General features: G+C 37.8%; 1 protein-coding gene across 1 annotated transcript in view; it reads left to right on the top strand.

Moving 5' to 3' along the window:
* The window catches only part of fat4 (FAT atypical cadherin 4), a 273279-nt gene that overhangs the window by 196828 nt on the left and 58564 nt on the right, over positions 1-17887 (top strand). Inside the window, exons 7-9 of the mRNA XM_061891946.1 lie at positions 6317-6497; positions 11217-11467; positions 13428-17777. Coding sequence (XP_061747930.1) covers positions 6317-6497; positions 11217-11467; positions 13428-17777 — 4782 coding nt within the window. The remainder of the gene's footprint in view (positions 1-6316; positions 6498-11216; positions 11468-13427; positions 17778-17887) is intronic.

Below are 17887 nucleotides of genomic sequence, written 5' to 3'. Positions count from 1 at the left end.
CCCCTCCCACCTCCAAAGACAGGCACCTGGGGATAGGCCCCTCCCACCTCCAAAGACATGCACCTGGGGATAGGTTGATTGGCAACACTAAATGGTCCCTAGTGTGTGAATGTTGTCTGTCTGTCTGTGTTGGCCCTGTGATGAGGTGGCGACTTGTCCAGGGTGTACACCGCCTTCCGCCTGATTGTAGCTGAGATAGGCACCAGTGCCCCCCATGACCCCAAAAGGGAATAAGTGGTAGATAATGGATGGATGGAGTTGACTTGAAACTGTTTAATGTTGCACTTTTTATATGTAGAAGAAAAGTTGTGTCATTTTATTTAATCTGAGCAACACATTGAGGCAGTTTAATGTGGATTAACATGGGCAGAATTATTATAGTGTTCCCAATGTTAAAAGGATAAAGCCATTGTTTACAAATTTGGTAAATAGATAACCAAAAAATTAATATTTTGTTGTTTTCTTACTGTACTAAAAATGAACCAAACCGTGACCTCTAAACCGAGCTACATACCGAACCAAAATTTTTGTGTACCCTTACACCCCTAATATATATATATATATATATATATATATATATATATATATATATATATATATATATATGTGTGTATATATATATATATATATATATATATATATATATATATATATATATATATATATATATATATATATATTAGGGGTGTGGGAAAAAATCTATTCAAATTCGAATACGTTGTGCGATTCGGAACCGATTCTTTTTTTTTTTTAATCGATTTTTGTATCTTTTTTATTTTTTATTTTTTTATTTTTTTTATCAATCCAACAAACTACTACACAGCAATACCATAACAATGCAATCCAATTCCAAAAGCAAAGCTGAGCCAGCAACACTCAGAACTGCAATAAAAAGAGTCATTAAAATGTCTTACAAATTTACCACCACGCTTGACTTTATTGTGGCATCTGTAATATATGTATATATATATATATATATATATATATATATATATATATATATATATATATATATATATATGTATATGTATATATATATATGTATATGTATGTATATATATGTATGTATATGTATATATATATATGTATATGTATGTATATATATGTATGTATATGTATATATATATATGTATATGTATGTATATATATGTATGTATATGTATGTATATATATGTATATATATGTATGTATATATGCATATATATGTATGTATATATGTATATATATGTATGTATATATATATATATGTATGTATATGTATGTATATATGTATATATCTGTATGTATGTATATTTGTATATGTGTATATATATGTATATATATATATACATATTTTTGTATATATATATAGATATACATATATTTTTTATGTTAAAAACAGATATGTCTTTAAAGACAATAATTTGTGTTATAGGTGACTAAGTATATTATTATTAATTATTAGTTTAAAAATAAATCAGCTTTTTCTTATTACATTTAGATTGTTTTTCTCTTTTTTGATATGGTTACTATTGTTGTTAGTAGAGTGGCAAACAAAGAATAGTTTGTAAATGGAGGTTCCATGGTAAATATTGCTATTTACTGTGGGCTGCAGCTGATGAGTAGAGTAGAAAAGAGTGAGAAAGGAGCAGGTTCTATTCTCTACTTTGAAGCCACTGAGCGCTCAGCAGCTCGTCTGGGATCAAAAAGAGTCCGACTGCCAAACACACTTTGGCGGTGCTAAAGTGCTAAAGCGACACAGACTGGGATCAGTTAAAGGGATCATCTTTGAGGCAGCAAAGGACACAGTAATCCCTTGCCAGGATGACTTTTGCCAGACACTTTGAACACTTCCTTGTGTACATGGAAGTGCTTGTCCATCCTCATAAATATCTGCAAAGGTGCAAGTCAACACTGTCCATATTTAGTAGGAACTATTGGCCAGGGAACTTGAAGGAATGTTGACTGTATTTTCCCTCAGGAACCGTGTTCTTTACGTTCTAATTAGCGCTGGCGTCTTGTGACCCAAACCAAAGGGTGAAGCCGCTTTCTAGTAAACAAACCTCATCTCGTGTCGACCGCAGCCCAGGCCGATAATGTTGCCTTTGATGACTCTCAGGCCTGAAAACATCAGCAGCGCGTATTCTGCTTGTTCGACATGAAATGCAACCCAGCCGTTGAATTTTTATTGCTTCTCACATCTAAACAGATTCCATTCCTAATGTGTCTGCTATGGATATTTAAATCATCGCTGTTTGGATATACAGCCAAGGCAAAGTTGTCAATCATTCATTCATCATGAAGAACTGGCAGCAAATCAAAACAAATAGGAATGTTTTCCTGTGCCAAATAATGCTCCCTTATGTCTTCAAAAGATCTAAACCCCAACGAGCATTGGCTCTTTACAAGGTTTTGGTCCTGGTCCTGGTCCTGGTACACGGTGCAGAGCTGCTGTTTGTGGAAAAGTTGTCACGTTACTCATTCATAGGCTAAAAAATGTGTAGAGAGCAGGGGTGACACATTTGGTCGAGGGACGAAAGGCAAAGTCATGTAAAGAGAATATTTATAATAATAATAATGTAATAGATATAATATAATTAATATAAGTGGATAATAAGAGTATGTGAAAGTTGGACTCCTACCTTGTTTACTTCCATGATGATCTCCTTAAAGATTTGTAATCAATCAGAAATATCAAGCAGTTCAAATGCACCAAACATGCATAGGTCTGGGGAAAGGGGCTTGTATTTTTCCCATCATGCTTTGTAAGGGTTTAAATGGATGTATTTTTTTATCGTAAATTGCCATTTTTCTCATAATATGTACAAAGTTTAGTGACCATGTTTGTTGACATTTTGTTGATTCAGATTTGTCATTTTTTTTTAACCCTGACTAGAGAAGGTTGTTTGCATTAGGTCATACAAGTACATGCTGTGCAGTGGTTAATTCGAGACATAAATAAAGGTCATTGACCTGAAAAGCTCATGCTGTCCACGAGATGACGATCGAATAGCAGGGGGCCCCCCTGACTTAGATAGACCCCCCTGTCCCTAGAAAAAAGAAAATATTATTTATTTATTTATTTAAAAATCTGTCCTTTAAAACCCTTTTTCTACCGCTTGTTACTCTCGGTGTCTCCTAGCTGCTCAGGCAAATCGTATTCTCTAAAAAAATGCATTTTCCCATCGATAACATGACATCATCACACTCGCGCCACAGCGTCGGGCGAGCGTGTGGAAAGTGTACGCTTTTTCAGTCTATTAGCCCCGCCTTCCGCCCGATTGTAGCTGAGATAGGCACCAGCGACCCCAAAGGGAATAAGCGGTAGAAAATGGATTGATGGATGGATAGTGCGCAAGGACCTTTATATAGCCCTACTATATGGGTGATATGGCCTTTTATTAATATGTGGATATGTTTATTAATATGTGGATATGTTTATTAATATGTGGATATGTTTATTAATATGTGGATATGTTTATTAATATGTGGATATGTTTATTAATATGTGGATATGTTTATTAATATGCGGATATCTTTAGTCCATTTCATTATACAACACATACTGTCTATGTGGATATTTAGCCTTAGCCTTGAATGAAGACTTGACACATATAATGACAGCAGTATGATGATTCTATGTGTCTACATTCAAACATTCTTCTTCATACTGCATTCATATATGCTACTTTTACACTTTCATGCAGAGAGGGACATCACAACTAAAAGTGTATTTATCAAACAGTTATTAAGCAGTGGCACAAACAGAAAGTGCAAGATTGTCAGAGACATTTTAAAACAAGCTATGAGTGCACTTTTGTGCATGATGTCACTAAGATGACATATCAAAACAACACTCAATTAAAGTGCACTTTTTGTACAGAGCGCCGCTACAATAGTGAAAAACACATAAAGTGCACTTTTGTCCATGATGTCACTAAGATGACATATCAAAACAACACTCAATTAAAGTGCATTTTTTGTACAGAGCGCCGCTACAATAGTGAAAAACACATAAAGTGCACTTTTGTGCATGATGTCACTAAGATGACATATCAAAACAACACTCAATTAAAGTGCACTTTTTGTACAGAGCGCCGCTACAATAGTGAAAAACACATAAAGTGCACTTTTGTCCATGATGTCACTAAGATGACATATCAAAACAACACTCAATTAAAGTGCATTTTTTGTACAGAGCGCCGCTACAATAGTGAAAAACACATAAAGTGCACTTTTGTGCATGATGTCACTAAGATGACATATCAAAACAACACTCAATTAAAGTGCACTTTTTGTACAGAGCGCCGCTACAATAGTGAAAAACACATAAAGTGCACTTTTGTGCATGATGTCACTAAGATGACATATCAAAACAACACTCAATTAAAGTGCACTTTTTGTACAGAGCGCCGCTACAATAGTGAAAAACACATAAAGTGCACTTTTGTGCATGATGTCACTAAGATGACATATCAAAACAACACTCAATTAAAGTGCACTTTTTGTACAGAGCGCCGCTACAATAGTGAAAAACACATAAAGTGCACTTTTGTCCATGATGTCACTAAGATGACATATCAAAACAACACTCAATTAAAGTGCATTTTTTGTACAGAGCGCCGCTACAATAGTGAAAAACACATAAAGTGCACTTTTGTGCATGATGTCACTAAGATGACATATCAAAACAACACTCAATTAAAGTGCACTTTTTGTACAGAGCGCCGCTACAATAGTGAAAAACACATAAAGTGCACTTTTGTGCATGATGTCACTAAGATGACATATCAAAACAACACTCAATTAAAGTGCACTTTTTGTACAGAGCGCCGCTACAATAGTGAAAAACACATAAAGTGCACTTTTGTGCATGATGTCACTAAGATGACATATCAAAACAACACTCAATTAAAGTGCACTTTTTGTACAGAGCGCCGCTACAATAGTGAAAAACACATAAAGTGCACTTTTATGCATGATGTCACTAAGATGACATATCAAAACAACACTCAATTAAAGTGCACTTTTTGTACAGACCGCCGCTACAATAGTGAAAAACACGTAAAGCGGCGGCGGCGATGACCAAGAAGAACGCGGCGTTGGAATATAATTACAACACTTTATGTACATATTTATATACAGATTTGAACAATTAGTTATTCACTGAAATATATTTATTAATTGTGCCCAATCACCTTTGAAATCTTGAAATGAAGGGCCTTTAATGGCTAAAACATTAACCTGGACAACATTTTAACAGCTGGTTGTCTCACATTTGATTCTTTTCATTGCATTGACATGCTGCAGTGGACAGTGCACAATGTAGCGTTCAGTATGAATGCAGTATCTGAAGCACCGTCTCCACATGTGTTTATTGACAACAGGGTTATAACCTGCACACGTTAGCTCGTCGCTATGGTAACAGGTGAATGTTACTGCGTGCGTCTGCCCCGGTCCCGAAAATAAAAATTAAGAAAATCCGAGTCGGTGCTGCACGCTGCACAGGTTCGGACCACTTTTGAACTTGTTTGCCAAGACATCTTACCCTCGTATTTTGATCCGGTCGGTCCGTTATTCCTTTACTTCTTCGCCGTCGTCGTCGTCAGCTTCTTCTTCTTCTGACCCACCAGGTGAATTAAGTGCAATTGGCGGAATTACAATGTATAGTAGGCTACCGCCACCTACTGCACCGGAGTTGTAACTACAAGCGCCATTCACTAAGAGTCCCATTGCTTTTATGAGCAGTCGAGCGAGTCAAAAGCCCAAAAATCTATTTGTGCTGGCCGCAACAAATAAATCAATGTGTGGGAAACCCTGTTATATATATATATATATATATATATATATATATATATATATATATATATAATGTGTATATTAGCATAGTTATGTTAACAATATGCTAATATACATTTCAACATCATGCTAGGTGAGCAACACTAGCATAGCTATGTGAGCTACATGCTAACACTACATTTTAACATCATGCTAGTTAAGTGTATTGGCTGAAGAAAATGAAAAGAACTAAAAAGTCTCCACGTCTGTAACTGCCTGGCAAATAGTTGTCAGAAGCTGTTTGAGATGTGTAGCGAAGAAGCCTGCTTGTGTACTTGTGTCCAGTCCAGTGGTGTTTTTGCTAGCCTTTGGGGAGAGGCTTCCATTTGAGGGAGGATTAAAAGACGTTTTCCTTCTCCTCCATTAAGGCCACTTTCCTCACCCAGGCCGCAGGAGAAGAAGCTTCTGTTTTTACGCTGAAAATAGAAGTTGTTGAATTGGCATAAGAGACCTGGTGAAAGATGTGCTGAAATCCCCTCACCTGCTCCTCTTCCTTCAGGTTCTCCTCCTCTGAGCGGGACAGGGAGGGTGACGGTGCAGGTGGAGGACATGAACGACAACGTCCCGCTCTTCTCCTCCTCCTCCTTCCACACCACCATCGCCGAGGACGCGCCCACCGGGACGGATGTGATGCTGGTCAACACTTCTGACGCCGACGTGGGCCTCAACGCGCTCATCAGGTACAACTTCTACTCTTTCTTTTCAAACACAGGTGTTCAAAGTGCGGCCCGCAGCTCATTTCTTTAACCCTTGAACAATATTACAAAAGAAAAGACGTAAAGTGGAATAAAAGATGAAAAATAACAAGAAAAAGTTGCAATGTTGACTCGAATAACACTTTTATTCTTTAAAAACAGTCATTGCTCAAAAAATACAAATGAACCAAAATCTATGTTATGAATTATTAATATTCCACTTTGATATATTTTTGGGGTCTAAAGATGACATATTTTGTGTATTTGCCACATAAAAAACTGTTTTCTATGACAAATGGGCATTAAATGGAGAAACTAAAAAACTAAGAAAAATTACAATTGAAAGTAAAAAAAAAAAGAATAATATATGACTTGTTTTGAACAATTTTACAAGAGGGCCCTTTTGGATTCCTGAGTATTTTAATAGGATTTTTAAACTGTCATTGCTCAAAAAATAATGGATCAAAGTCAATGTTGTTAAGAATTATTGACTCCAATTATTTCACATCAAATATTCCACTCTGAAAGATTTTTGGGACAAAGTATTGCATGTTTTGTGTCTTTTCCAAAAACATAATGTTATCTTTGACAAAAAGGGTACAAACAAACAAAAAACAACAAAATATAAAAAACTAATAATTGACGCATACTTCTGAAGTTCATCTAGATTATTATTATTATTGTTTTTAAGACGTTTATCTAGATTATTATCATTGTTTTTAAGACGTTTATCTAGATTATTATTATTATTGTTTTTAAGACGTTTATCTAGATTATTATTATTGTTTTTAAGACGTTTATCTAGATTATTATCATTGTTTTTAAGACGTTTATCTAGATTATTATTATTGTTTTTAAGACGTTTATCTAGATTATTATCATTGTTTTTAAGACGTTTATCTAGATTATTATTATTATTGTTTTTAAGACGTTTATCTAGATTATTATCATTGTTTTTAAGACGTTTATCTAGATTATTATTATTATTGTTTTTAAGACGTTTATCTAGATTATTATTATTATTGTTTTTAAGACGTTTATCTAGATTATTATCATTGTTTTTAAGACGTTTATCTAGATTATTATCATTGTTTTTAAGACGTTTATCTAGATTATTATCATTGTTTTTAAGGCGTTTATCTAGATTATTATTATTATTGTTTTTAAGACGTTTATCTAGATTATTATCATTGTTTTTAAGACGTTTATCTAGATTATTATTATTATTGTTTTTAAGACGTTTATCTAGATTATTATTATTATTGTTTTTAAGACGTTTATCTAGATTATTATCATTGTTTTTAAGACGTTTATCTAGATTATTATCATTGTTTTTAAGACGTTTATCTAGATTATTATCATTGTTTTTAAGACGTTCGGGTCCCTGAGAAATTTACTGGGATTTTTTCTTTTTTTAAAACTCTCATTGCTCAAAAAATAATAATGAATCAAAATAAATGTTATGATTTATTGACCTTTTTAAGACTCCGATGACTTCACATCAAATGTTCCACTTTGGAAATGTGAAAGAGGGTAGATAAAAGATAAGTAAGATAAAACAGCGTCAAAAAAGGTAGAAAAAGGGTTACTTGAAAGTGAATGAAAGGTAAAATAAGTTTGATAAAAGGTAAATAAAGTGTAAACAACTGAATATAGAAAGTAAAACAAGTGAAGGTAAACACGATAAATAAAGAAGGTAAAATAAAAAAAATAAAAAAATAAGTTAAATAGAAAGTAAGTAAAAGGTAAAATAAGTTGAAAAGACGATACGTAAAAGATAACAGTTGAATAAAAGGTAAAAAAAGAATATAGAAAGTAAAACAAGTTGAATAAAAGGTTAAAGAAGGTAAATAGATGTAAAATAACCTAAATAGAGAGCCAATATAAGGTAAACAAATTAAATAAAAGGTCAATTTAAGGTAAAATAAGTTAAATAGAAGGTAAATAAAAGATGAAATAAGTTAAATAGAAGGTAAAAAAAAGTTAATGTAATAAATGGAATATGGAAAGTAAAATGAGGTAAAAGGGTAAATAAGTTAAATAAAAGGTCAAATAAGGTAAATAAAAGGTCAAAAGGTTAAATAAAAGGTCAAATAAGCTAGAAGGTAAATAAAAGGTAAAAAAAGAATGAAGTGAAACAAGGTAAATAAAAGGTGAAAGAAGGTAGATAAAAGGTAGAAGTTAAACTGAGGGTAAATAATAGGTTAATAAAAAGCAAAATAAGATAGAAGATAGATAAAAGGTAAAACGGAATATAGAAGGTAAATAAAAGGTAAAAAAAAAGAAATATTGAAAGATAAGTTAAATAAAAGGTCAAAGAAGGTAAATACAAGTAAAAGAAGTTAAATACAAGGTAAACAAGTTAAATAAAAGGTAAATAAAAAATAAAATAAGGTAAAAGATAAATAAAAGGTAAACAAGGAATATAGAAAGTAAAACGAGGTAAATAAAAGGTCAAAGAAGGTAAATAAAAGGTGTCTCAAAGGGCTGCACAAACCACTAGGACATCCTCAGTAGGCCCACATAAGGACAAGGAAACTCACACCCAGTGGGACCTCGCTGACAATGATGACTATGAGAACTTTCATCACCTTCTACCTATATTCATATTCATTGAGGCTATAAAGTCTGTTTCATCCAATCACTTGATCAATTGATCCAATTCATTGATAGATTGCTCATTACTAAAATAATCTATAGCTACAAATGATTATTCATGTTCAAAAATAAAGATGATTTTAGTCACTAAAAGTGTTGTTTTGTACTGACTCAGGTCTCTGCAGTCCCTTATTGGGCACACATTGGGGGGTAGCACCGTAATGATTATTCAAGTTCAAAAATAAAGATGATTTTAGTCACTAAAAGTGTTGTTTTGTACTGACTCAGGTCTCTGCAGTCCCTCATTGATCACACATTGGGGGGTAGCACCGTAATGATTATTCAAGTTCAAAAATAAAGATGATTTTAGTCACTAAAAGGGTTGTTTTGTACTGACTCAGGTCTCTGCAGTCCCTTATTGGTCACACATTGGGGGGTAGCACCGTAATGATTATTCAAGTTCAAAAATAAAGATGATTTTAGTCACTAAAAGGGTTGTTTTGTACTGACTCAGGTCTCTGCAGTCCCTCATTGATCACACATTGGGGGGTAGCACCGTAATGATTATTCAAGTTCAAAAATAAAGATGATTTTAGTCACTAAAAGGGTTGTTTTGTACTGACTCAGGTCTCTGCAGTCCCTTATTGGGCACACATTGGGGGGTAGCACCGTAATGAGGATGCTAATTGTGGATGACAGTACCGGTTGTCCCCAGCAGGGGTTACTTAGTACTTTCTCACAGTCTGGCAACTTTTCCTTTGAACAGTTGAACCTTCGATTTTTGTGTCCTGCCGCAGGAGCAGAAAAAAAACACAAACGTACTTATTACTTATGTATTTATGCATGTTTGTGTCTGGATCTTGCTCGACTCCTAGACACATAGTGAACAACTGCAGCCTCTCCTTCCTAATCAGGAGATTTGTCACGTATGCCACCACAGAAGTCCCTTTGGTGCCCTCACAAACAATTCAGAAATCACATAAATCCTTAACCTTTAACAACCGTAATAAACTTTTTAAAAAGTACAATCCACCTACTTTGACAATGACAAAGGATGACAAATACAGAGGAGGAGGCGGAGGGAGGGGCCGTGTGTGCGTGTGGAAGAGGCGCCGCTGAACAAGCGCTAAATCTTCCCATTTTTTGTGAAATAAATCTGCTTGGGAAGATTATTTTTATTTTTTTTAGTTGTAGCTCTTTTATTGGAATTTGAAACAATGCCCCCTGTAAAACACGCTGTGACACATTATTACACACTTTAAAAGTCACATAAACAGCTTTTAAACTTCTCATATAACATCCTGGGCACTCCTGTTATGTAAATAATTAAGGAGCTGAAGTGGCTTTACATCATATCATTAGTTTGTAAAAAACAAAATGTATATATGTATGTATACATGTGTATATACAGTATATGTGTGTATGTATATATATGTTTATATACGTATGTATATATAAGTATATGTGTATATACAGCATATGTGTGTATATATATATGTTTATATACGTATGTATATGTATATATGTGTATATACAGTATATGTGTGTATGTATATATATATGTGCACATATGTATATGTATATATAAGTGTGTATATATAGTATATGTGTGTATGTATGTATATGTGTATATATACTATGTATATATATACTATATATATATATACATAATTTATATCTACATATGTGTATATACAGTATATGTGTCTCTGTATGTATATAGGATGTATATATGTACATGTATACATATATGCACATGTACTCATATATTTGTACATATATGTACATATGCTATATAGGTATATATGTATCTATGTATGAATATATGAGTCTTATGTATAAATATATATAAGACAGTATTATGATATAAATGTATTTATGTATGTATATACATTTGTGTGTGTATATGTGCATATATATATATATATATATTCTGTACAGACACTGTATATATGTATATATCCTTTGATATGATTGTTTTGACGAAATAAAACAAAACATTACCAAACTTGACTGTAAAAAATGGTCATAAAAAGATGTTTTTAGCTCCAAGTGGGAGTTCTTTCTGTGATGACATGGTGACCTTCTGCTTTTTGTCCCCAACAGCTACAGTTTGAGCGGCGGCCACGGCCAGTTCTCCATCAACCCGGCGACCGGACAGATTATCACCAGCTCCCTGCTGGACCGCGAAGAGCGAGCCAATTACCAGCTGCTGGTGGTGGCGACAGACGGAGGGCAGCCGCAGGGCTTGTCCAGCTCAGCCACCGTGTCTGTGACGGTGGCCGACATCAACGACAACCCGCCGCGCTTCCACCACCACCCCTATGTCACGCACATACCCGCCTCCACTGCGGCAGGTGAGATGGCTAAATGACCTTCATCATAATAAATAGTACAAACTTCCCCCGTTTATCACTATTAATTGGTTCCAGACCTGAGTGTGATTAGTGGATTTCTGTGGAAAAGAAAATTATTTTTTGTGAAACATATATTTTCACCGTTAGACCATAAAAAATTCTGTTTACGACCTTCTAAATAACCTTTTAGAAATTTTTAGAGCCTTTATAACATGAAATAATGCCCAGTTTACCTTTTGGATTTGTTTCACACAATATAGTCCATCCATCCATTTTCTACAGCTTGTCTCTCTCATGGTCGCGGGACACAATATAGCATTAACAAAAAGTAACATATGTAATGTACTGTATTATTGTCACACACAGTTCTGAAGCACAACCACTAACTCAGGGGTGTCCAAACTACAGCAAGAGTCCAAAAAGTAGTTTGGCGGGCCGGTTTTATATCATTTACAAATAGTCAGCAGTCTGATAGCTGTCATTTTCTCACTATCTGGTGACCAACAATAAAAGTAACTCAAGTTATTGGCCATTAATTGTACCAAAATCTGAATATGTGCACAACAATAACTTGTATGGACCAATCCAAACAACCTTCCCTAGTCATGGTGCAGGAAAAAAAATTCAACCAGCACAAAAATTCAACAAAAATGGTCACACATAATACGCCCTGCTCATTGAACTTTGTGGGTATTATAAAAAACATCTAATCAGCAAAAGGAATATATGGTGGGAATAATATAAAACACTCTCGCCACACTTATCCATCTTTGGCACGTTTTAGCTGCTTGATCATTCTCATTGATTTATAATATATATATAATAATTTCACACATAAGTCGCTCCTGAGTATAAGTCGCACTCCCGGCCAAACTATGAAAAAAACTGCAACTTATAGTCCGAAAAATACGGTAGTTTCCTAACATTTTGGATTTTTGGACCCAACTTTTTCACGACAGAGGGGCCAGAACCCACTCAAATACACTAAATTAGTTACCTTACTCTTAATATAAATTTACTGAAAATACATTCCAAACTGAAAAATAATTTATATTAAGTATCTTTCTTAAACTGTCAATAAAATTAAAATTCTAGTTAAATTACAGCTTTACCACTTTATTCATAGTTTTTGCGCTAAAATTTAGCTCCAGACTTCTTTAGCATTAGTGATGGAAAAATGTATTCCAACTGAATACCGCTGCGGCCCACACGGCCCACACGGACCACACGGACCACAGCTTGGAGACACATATCTTTTGGCGGCCCTATTGTCAAGAACATTGAGATTTGTCTATTCACCTGTAAGTTTTAGTATGCCTGGAAATTAAGCCAAACATGTTTCAAATGTGCTTAAATATGTAGCAAATTTGTGACAAATAATAGTTCATAGTCAAAATGCGCAACAGTAAGCAACCACAATAAGGTTTTTTTAAATAAATATATTTGAAGATGCAAAATGGAAGAACATTTCTCACGGAAAAGGGTTGAGGGACAACTGTTACCTTAGAATATTATTTTGGTGGACTATGTTAATTTATACATATTTGTCAATTATTATGAGTAAAATGTATTGATAAAAACAATTTGAAGTTTTGTGTGGCAAAATATACATTTTTGTTTAGACAAAGTGGAGTGATGAGAATATAAGAATTATATTTATAAAAAGTGTTGGTCCACACGTTCCTCAATCATTTTTAGTATTTCAAATATTTTAGTAGTATTAATAATTGTAAACATTGTATACATTATTCATAACTACTCTTAGTGTAATAATAATCCATTTCTTATTTGTTGTCTTTATTTTATATATTTTATATGTAAGTAATTTGCAGTAAATATTTGAGTTTTAAAAGTCAAATGTCATTTGAATGTTTATAAATATTTGAAAAATATGTTTTGAATTGTATATGTTATCTCAAACAGGGCTATTTTAATGTGTATTTCCTGTCTTCATGTTCAGGGTCTTTGGTGTTTGCCGTCACCGTCACCGATGAAGACTCCGGCGCCAACGCCCAGCTGCACTACTCCCTGCTCGGACGCAACTTTGACAAGTTCAAGATCGACCCCGTGCGAGGTGCCATCACTGCCAACGAAAAGCTGACGGGGACCTCGGAGGTCACCCTTACGGTCCGCGTTAAAGACGGCGGGGCCAACCCTAAAACCGACACAACCACTGTGACCGTACGCTATGTCAACGGAGGCAACTTTCCCGTCATCAAGCTGAAGGAGCGCGCCTTCACGTTTCCTGAGAGCCAGCCCACCAACCACCATGTCACCACCGTGACCGGCTCTTCCAGGCGGGGCGGGCCGCTGTCCTACTACATTGCCAGCGGCAACTTGGACAACGCCTTTCACATTGACCAGCTTTCGGGCGAGTTGATCATCCGACATCCGCTGGATTACGAACACATCCAGAAATACGTGCTGTGGATCGAGGCCAGGGATCAAGGCTTCCCCCCGTATTCTTCTTATGAGCGAGTGGACGTCACCGTGCTGGACGTCAATGACAATCACCCGGTCTTTGACAAGGATCCCTTCCATGCTGACATACTAGAGAACCTGTCCCCGCAGCGGGTTCTCATGGTCTCTGCCGTGGATCTGGATAATGGACCTAATGGGCAACTGGAGTACGCCATCATTGATGGAAACAAAGAGAACAGCTTTAGCATTAGTCGAGCCACCGGGGAAATACGAACCACCAGGCCTCTTGATCGTGAGAAGGTGGCCCACTACACTTTGAAAGTCAAAGCCACCGACAGAGGGTTGCCGTCTAAAAACTCAGCTGTCAAAGTGCTCATAAGTGTTCTTGATGTAAACGACAATGCGCCCAGGTTTTCTAAGATATTCAGCGCTAGTGTGGCTGAGAACGCACCCGTGGGTTATACCGTCACCCGAGTCACCACCACAGATGAGGATGCCGGCGCCAACGCTATTAGTCGCTACTCCATCACAGACAGCAGCCTTCCCTTCAGCATCAACGCAAACACAGGTGACATAACGATCAGTAGGCCACTCAACCGGGAGGACACCAACCATTACATCATCAAGGTGTCCGCCCATGACTCCGGCTGGACGGTTAGCACGGATGTCACAATATTCATAACAGATATCAACGACAATGCCCCGAGGTTTAGTCGCCCGTCGTACTACCTGGACTACCCTGAGCTGACAGAAGTGGGCTCCTTGGTCACACGGGTGTCAGCCACTGATCCTGACGAGGGCTCTAATGGCAAAATATTCTACTTTATTCGCTCTCAGTCTGAGTACTTCAGAATTAACGCCAGTTCGGGAGAAATATTTGTGAAGCAGCAGTTGAGGTATCAGAATTTGACGGGTGCTAGTAGCCTGAACATCAACCGCCACAGTTTCATTGTCACAGCCTCAGACCGAGGGCTCAAGCCTTTGATGAGTGAGACAACAGTCATTGTGAACATTGTAGACAGTAACGATAATCCTCCAGAGTTTGATTTCCCGAGCTACTTTACCCCTGTCACAAAAAGTGTCAAGGTTGGTACCAGACTGGTTAGGGTCGTAGCTCACGACAAAAAAGACTTTGGCCTCAACTCTGAGGTTGAGTACTTGGTTACAGGAGGCAATAGCTCGAGTAAATTTAAATTAGATCAAATGAGTGGGTGGATAAGTGTTGCGTCGCCTCTCACGTCTGACATAAATAAGCTTTTCCTTACGGTGATCACAGCCAGCGACAAAGGAAACCCACCTTTGTCAGCAGAAACTGCAGTGCGAATTGCAGTGACTGAGGAAAACCACCACACGCCCGAGTTCTCACAAAGCCAAATCTCAGCAACAGTGCCTGAAAGCCTTGTAGTGGGGACAGCAATAAGGACTCTATCAGCCAGAGACAAGGATAAAGACATGAACGGCCTAATCAAGTACAATATCACATCAGGCAACCACAAGGGGCTGTTTGCTCTTAATAACAAAACGGGCGTGTTATTGCTAGCTCAGCCTTTGGATTTTGAGGCGCAGACAAAACACGAGCTTAGAGTTTCTGCCACCGATGGTGGTTGGATTGCAAAAAGCAGCTATGTCACTGTCATAATTCTTGTGACTGATGTGAACGACAACCCTCCAATGTTTAATCCAGACGAGTACTTCCCCGTTGTTCAGGAGAACGTTCCGAGTGGCACCACTGTGGTCAAAATGAACGCCACTGACAAGGATTCAGGCGTTAACGCAGTCATGGCCTACGTGATACAATCTTCAGACAGTGACCTCTTTGTTATTGATCCCAACACGGGGATCATTACCACACAGGGATTCTTGGACTATGAGGCGAAGCAGGTCTACCATCTCACAGTTAAGGCTTTTAACGTTCCAGACGAGGAGCGCTGCAGCTTTGCCAACGTTAACATCCAGCTCAAGGGAGCCAACGAATACGTGCCCCGCTTTGTCTCCAAAGAATACTATTTTGAAATATCCGAAGCTGCTCCAAAAGGCACAGTGGTCGGAGAAGTTTTTGCCAGTGATCGTGACCAAGGTGAGGATGGAGTTGTTTACTACCTCATTTTTGGGAAAAGCAGGAAGAAAGGCTTTGGGATTAACAAGAAAACGGGCCAAATTTATGTCACGGATATGCTGGACCGTGAGAAGGAGGAGAAGATTTCACTTAAAGTGTTGGCCAAAAATGCTGGCGCAATTCACGGGGCCGATATCGATGAGGTTTTTGTCAACATCACCATCCTCGATGCCAACGATCCTCCTGTCTTTTCCCAGGAGCTGTACGACGTACAGGTTAGTGAAGGGCTCTCACCAGGTGGTCTTGTTACCTTTGTGAGTGCCGAGGACTCAGACTCCGTACCTAGCTGGAGCAGATTTTCATACTCTGTTGCACCAGACTTTGATAACAAGGTTTTCACAATGAATCCAAAGACTGGCCAAGTGTCTGTCGCAGCAGTGCTGGACAGAGAAACAACTCCTGTGTATAATCTGACACTGCTGGCTGTGGATACTGGCACACCTCCTTCTACTGGAAGCGCCACACTGATTGTGAACCTGGAAGATATCAATGATAACGGTCCAAGTTTGACAACCACGTATGCTGAGGTGATGGAGAACCAGAAATCTGGCACAGCTGTCACTGTACTAACAGCTTCCGATCCAGATTTACCGCCCAATCAAGGACCTTACATATACAGCCTCCTCAGTTCTGGCTCTGCTAACAGTTATTTCCACCTAAGTCCAGCTGGAGCGCTAACCACGAGTCGGGAGATTGACAGAGAACAGATTAGTGACTTCTATCTCTCTGTCGTGATCAAGGACTCTGGTGTACCTCAAATGTCCTCCACAGGAACTATTCACGTCAAAATAAATGACCAGAATGACAACCCCTCAGAGCCGAGGTCAGTGGAAATCTTTGTTCACTATTTCGGAAATATATTTTCTGGCGGTTCTTTGGGAAATGTAAAACCCCAAGACCCTGACATTCAAGATAGGTTCCACTGTTCCCTAATTCCGGCTTCCTCTGCTCTCTTTAACATTCCTACTGGAACTTGTAAACTTAACTCAAAAGCACGTTCAACAGATGGAAACTTTGAATTAACTATACGAAGCAGTGACGGCGTCCACGGTCCAGTCAGCAATACAGCCAGAGTCCTCTTCCTGGGCTTCACAAATGCCACAGTAGATAACAGCATTCTGATTCGACTCCAATCTCATGGCGTCAAAAACTTCCTCACCAACCACTACCTCAGCTTCCTAAGCATTTCCAACTCACAGCTGGCAGGACTCGGCACCGGAGTCCTGCTCTACGGCGTGTTTGAGCTCAACAACCAGACTTTCGTGATGGCAGCTATTAAACGGGGCCACGGGCAGTATGTGAACCCCAGTGGTGTAGCCACTTTCTTTCAAAGCATTAAAGACATTTTGAATAGACAGAGTGGAGTGCTGATAGATGCCGTGGACCACGATCCCTGCACGCATAACCCATGCCAGAACGGGGGCAGCTGCAAGAAGCATCTCACAGTTGGACCCGATATGAAGACAGAAGAAAGTGACCCCGTAATCCTCGTCGCCAACCACCCCTTACAGCCGTACGCTTGCAGCTGCAGGCCAGGATACGCCGGAGCTGTGTGTCAGACCGACATCGACGAGTGCCAGCCATCGCCTTGCCACAATGGCGGCACCTGCCACAACCTGGTGGGGGGTTTCTCCTGCACCTGTCCTGATGGTTTCACCGGCATGGCCTGCGAGAGGGACGTCAACGAATGCCATTCCAATCCTTGCAAGAACGGGGCGCTGTGCCAGAACTTCCCCGGCGGCTTCAACTGCCTCTGCAAATCTGGATTTGCAGGTACTCCACAAACACACACACACACACACACACACACACACACACACACACACACACACACACACACACGTCATGTTCTCTGTCTGAGCAGTCAGTCACTGTGAGGGATA

This window comes from Nerophis ophidion, linkage group LG29 (assembly GCF_033978795.1).
Source record: "Nerophis ophidion isolate RoL-2023_Sa linkage group LG29, RoL_Noph_v1.0, whole genome shotgun sequence".
NCBI lineage: Eukaryota > Metazoa > Chordata > Actinopteri > Syngnathiformes > Syngnathidae > Nerophis > Nerophis ophidion.
Note: the sequence above shows the minus strand (reverse complement) of the source record. Positions and strands in the feature narration are given on the sequence as shown.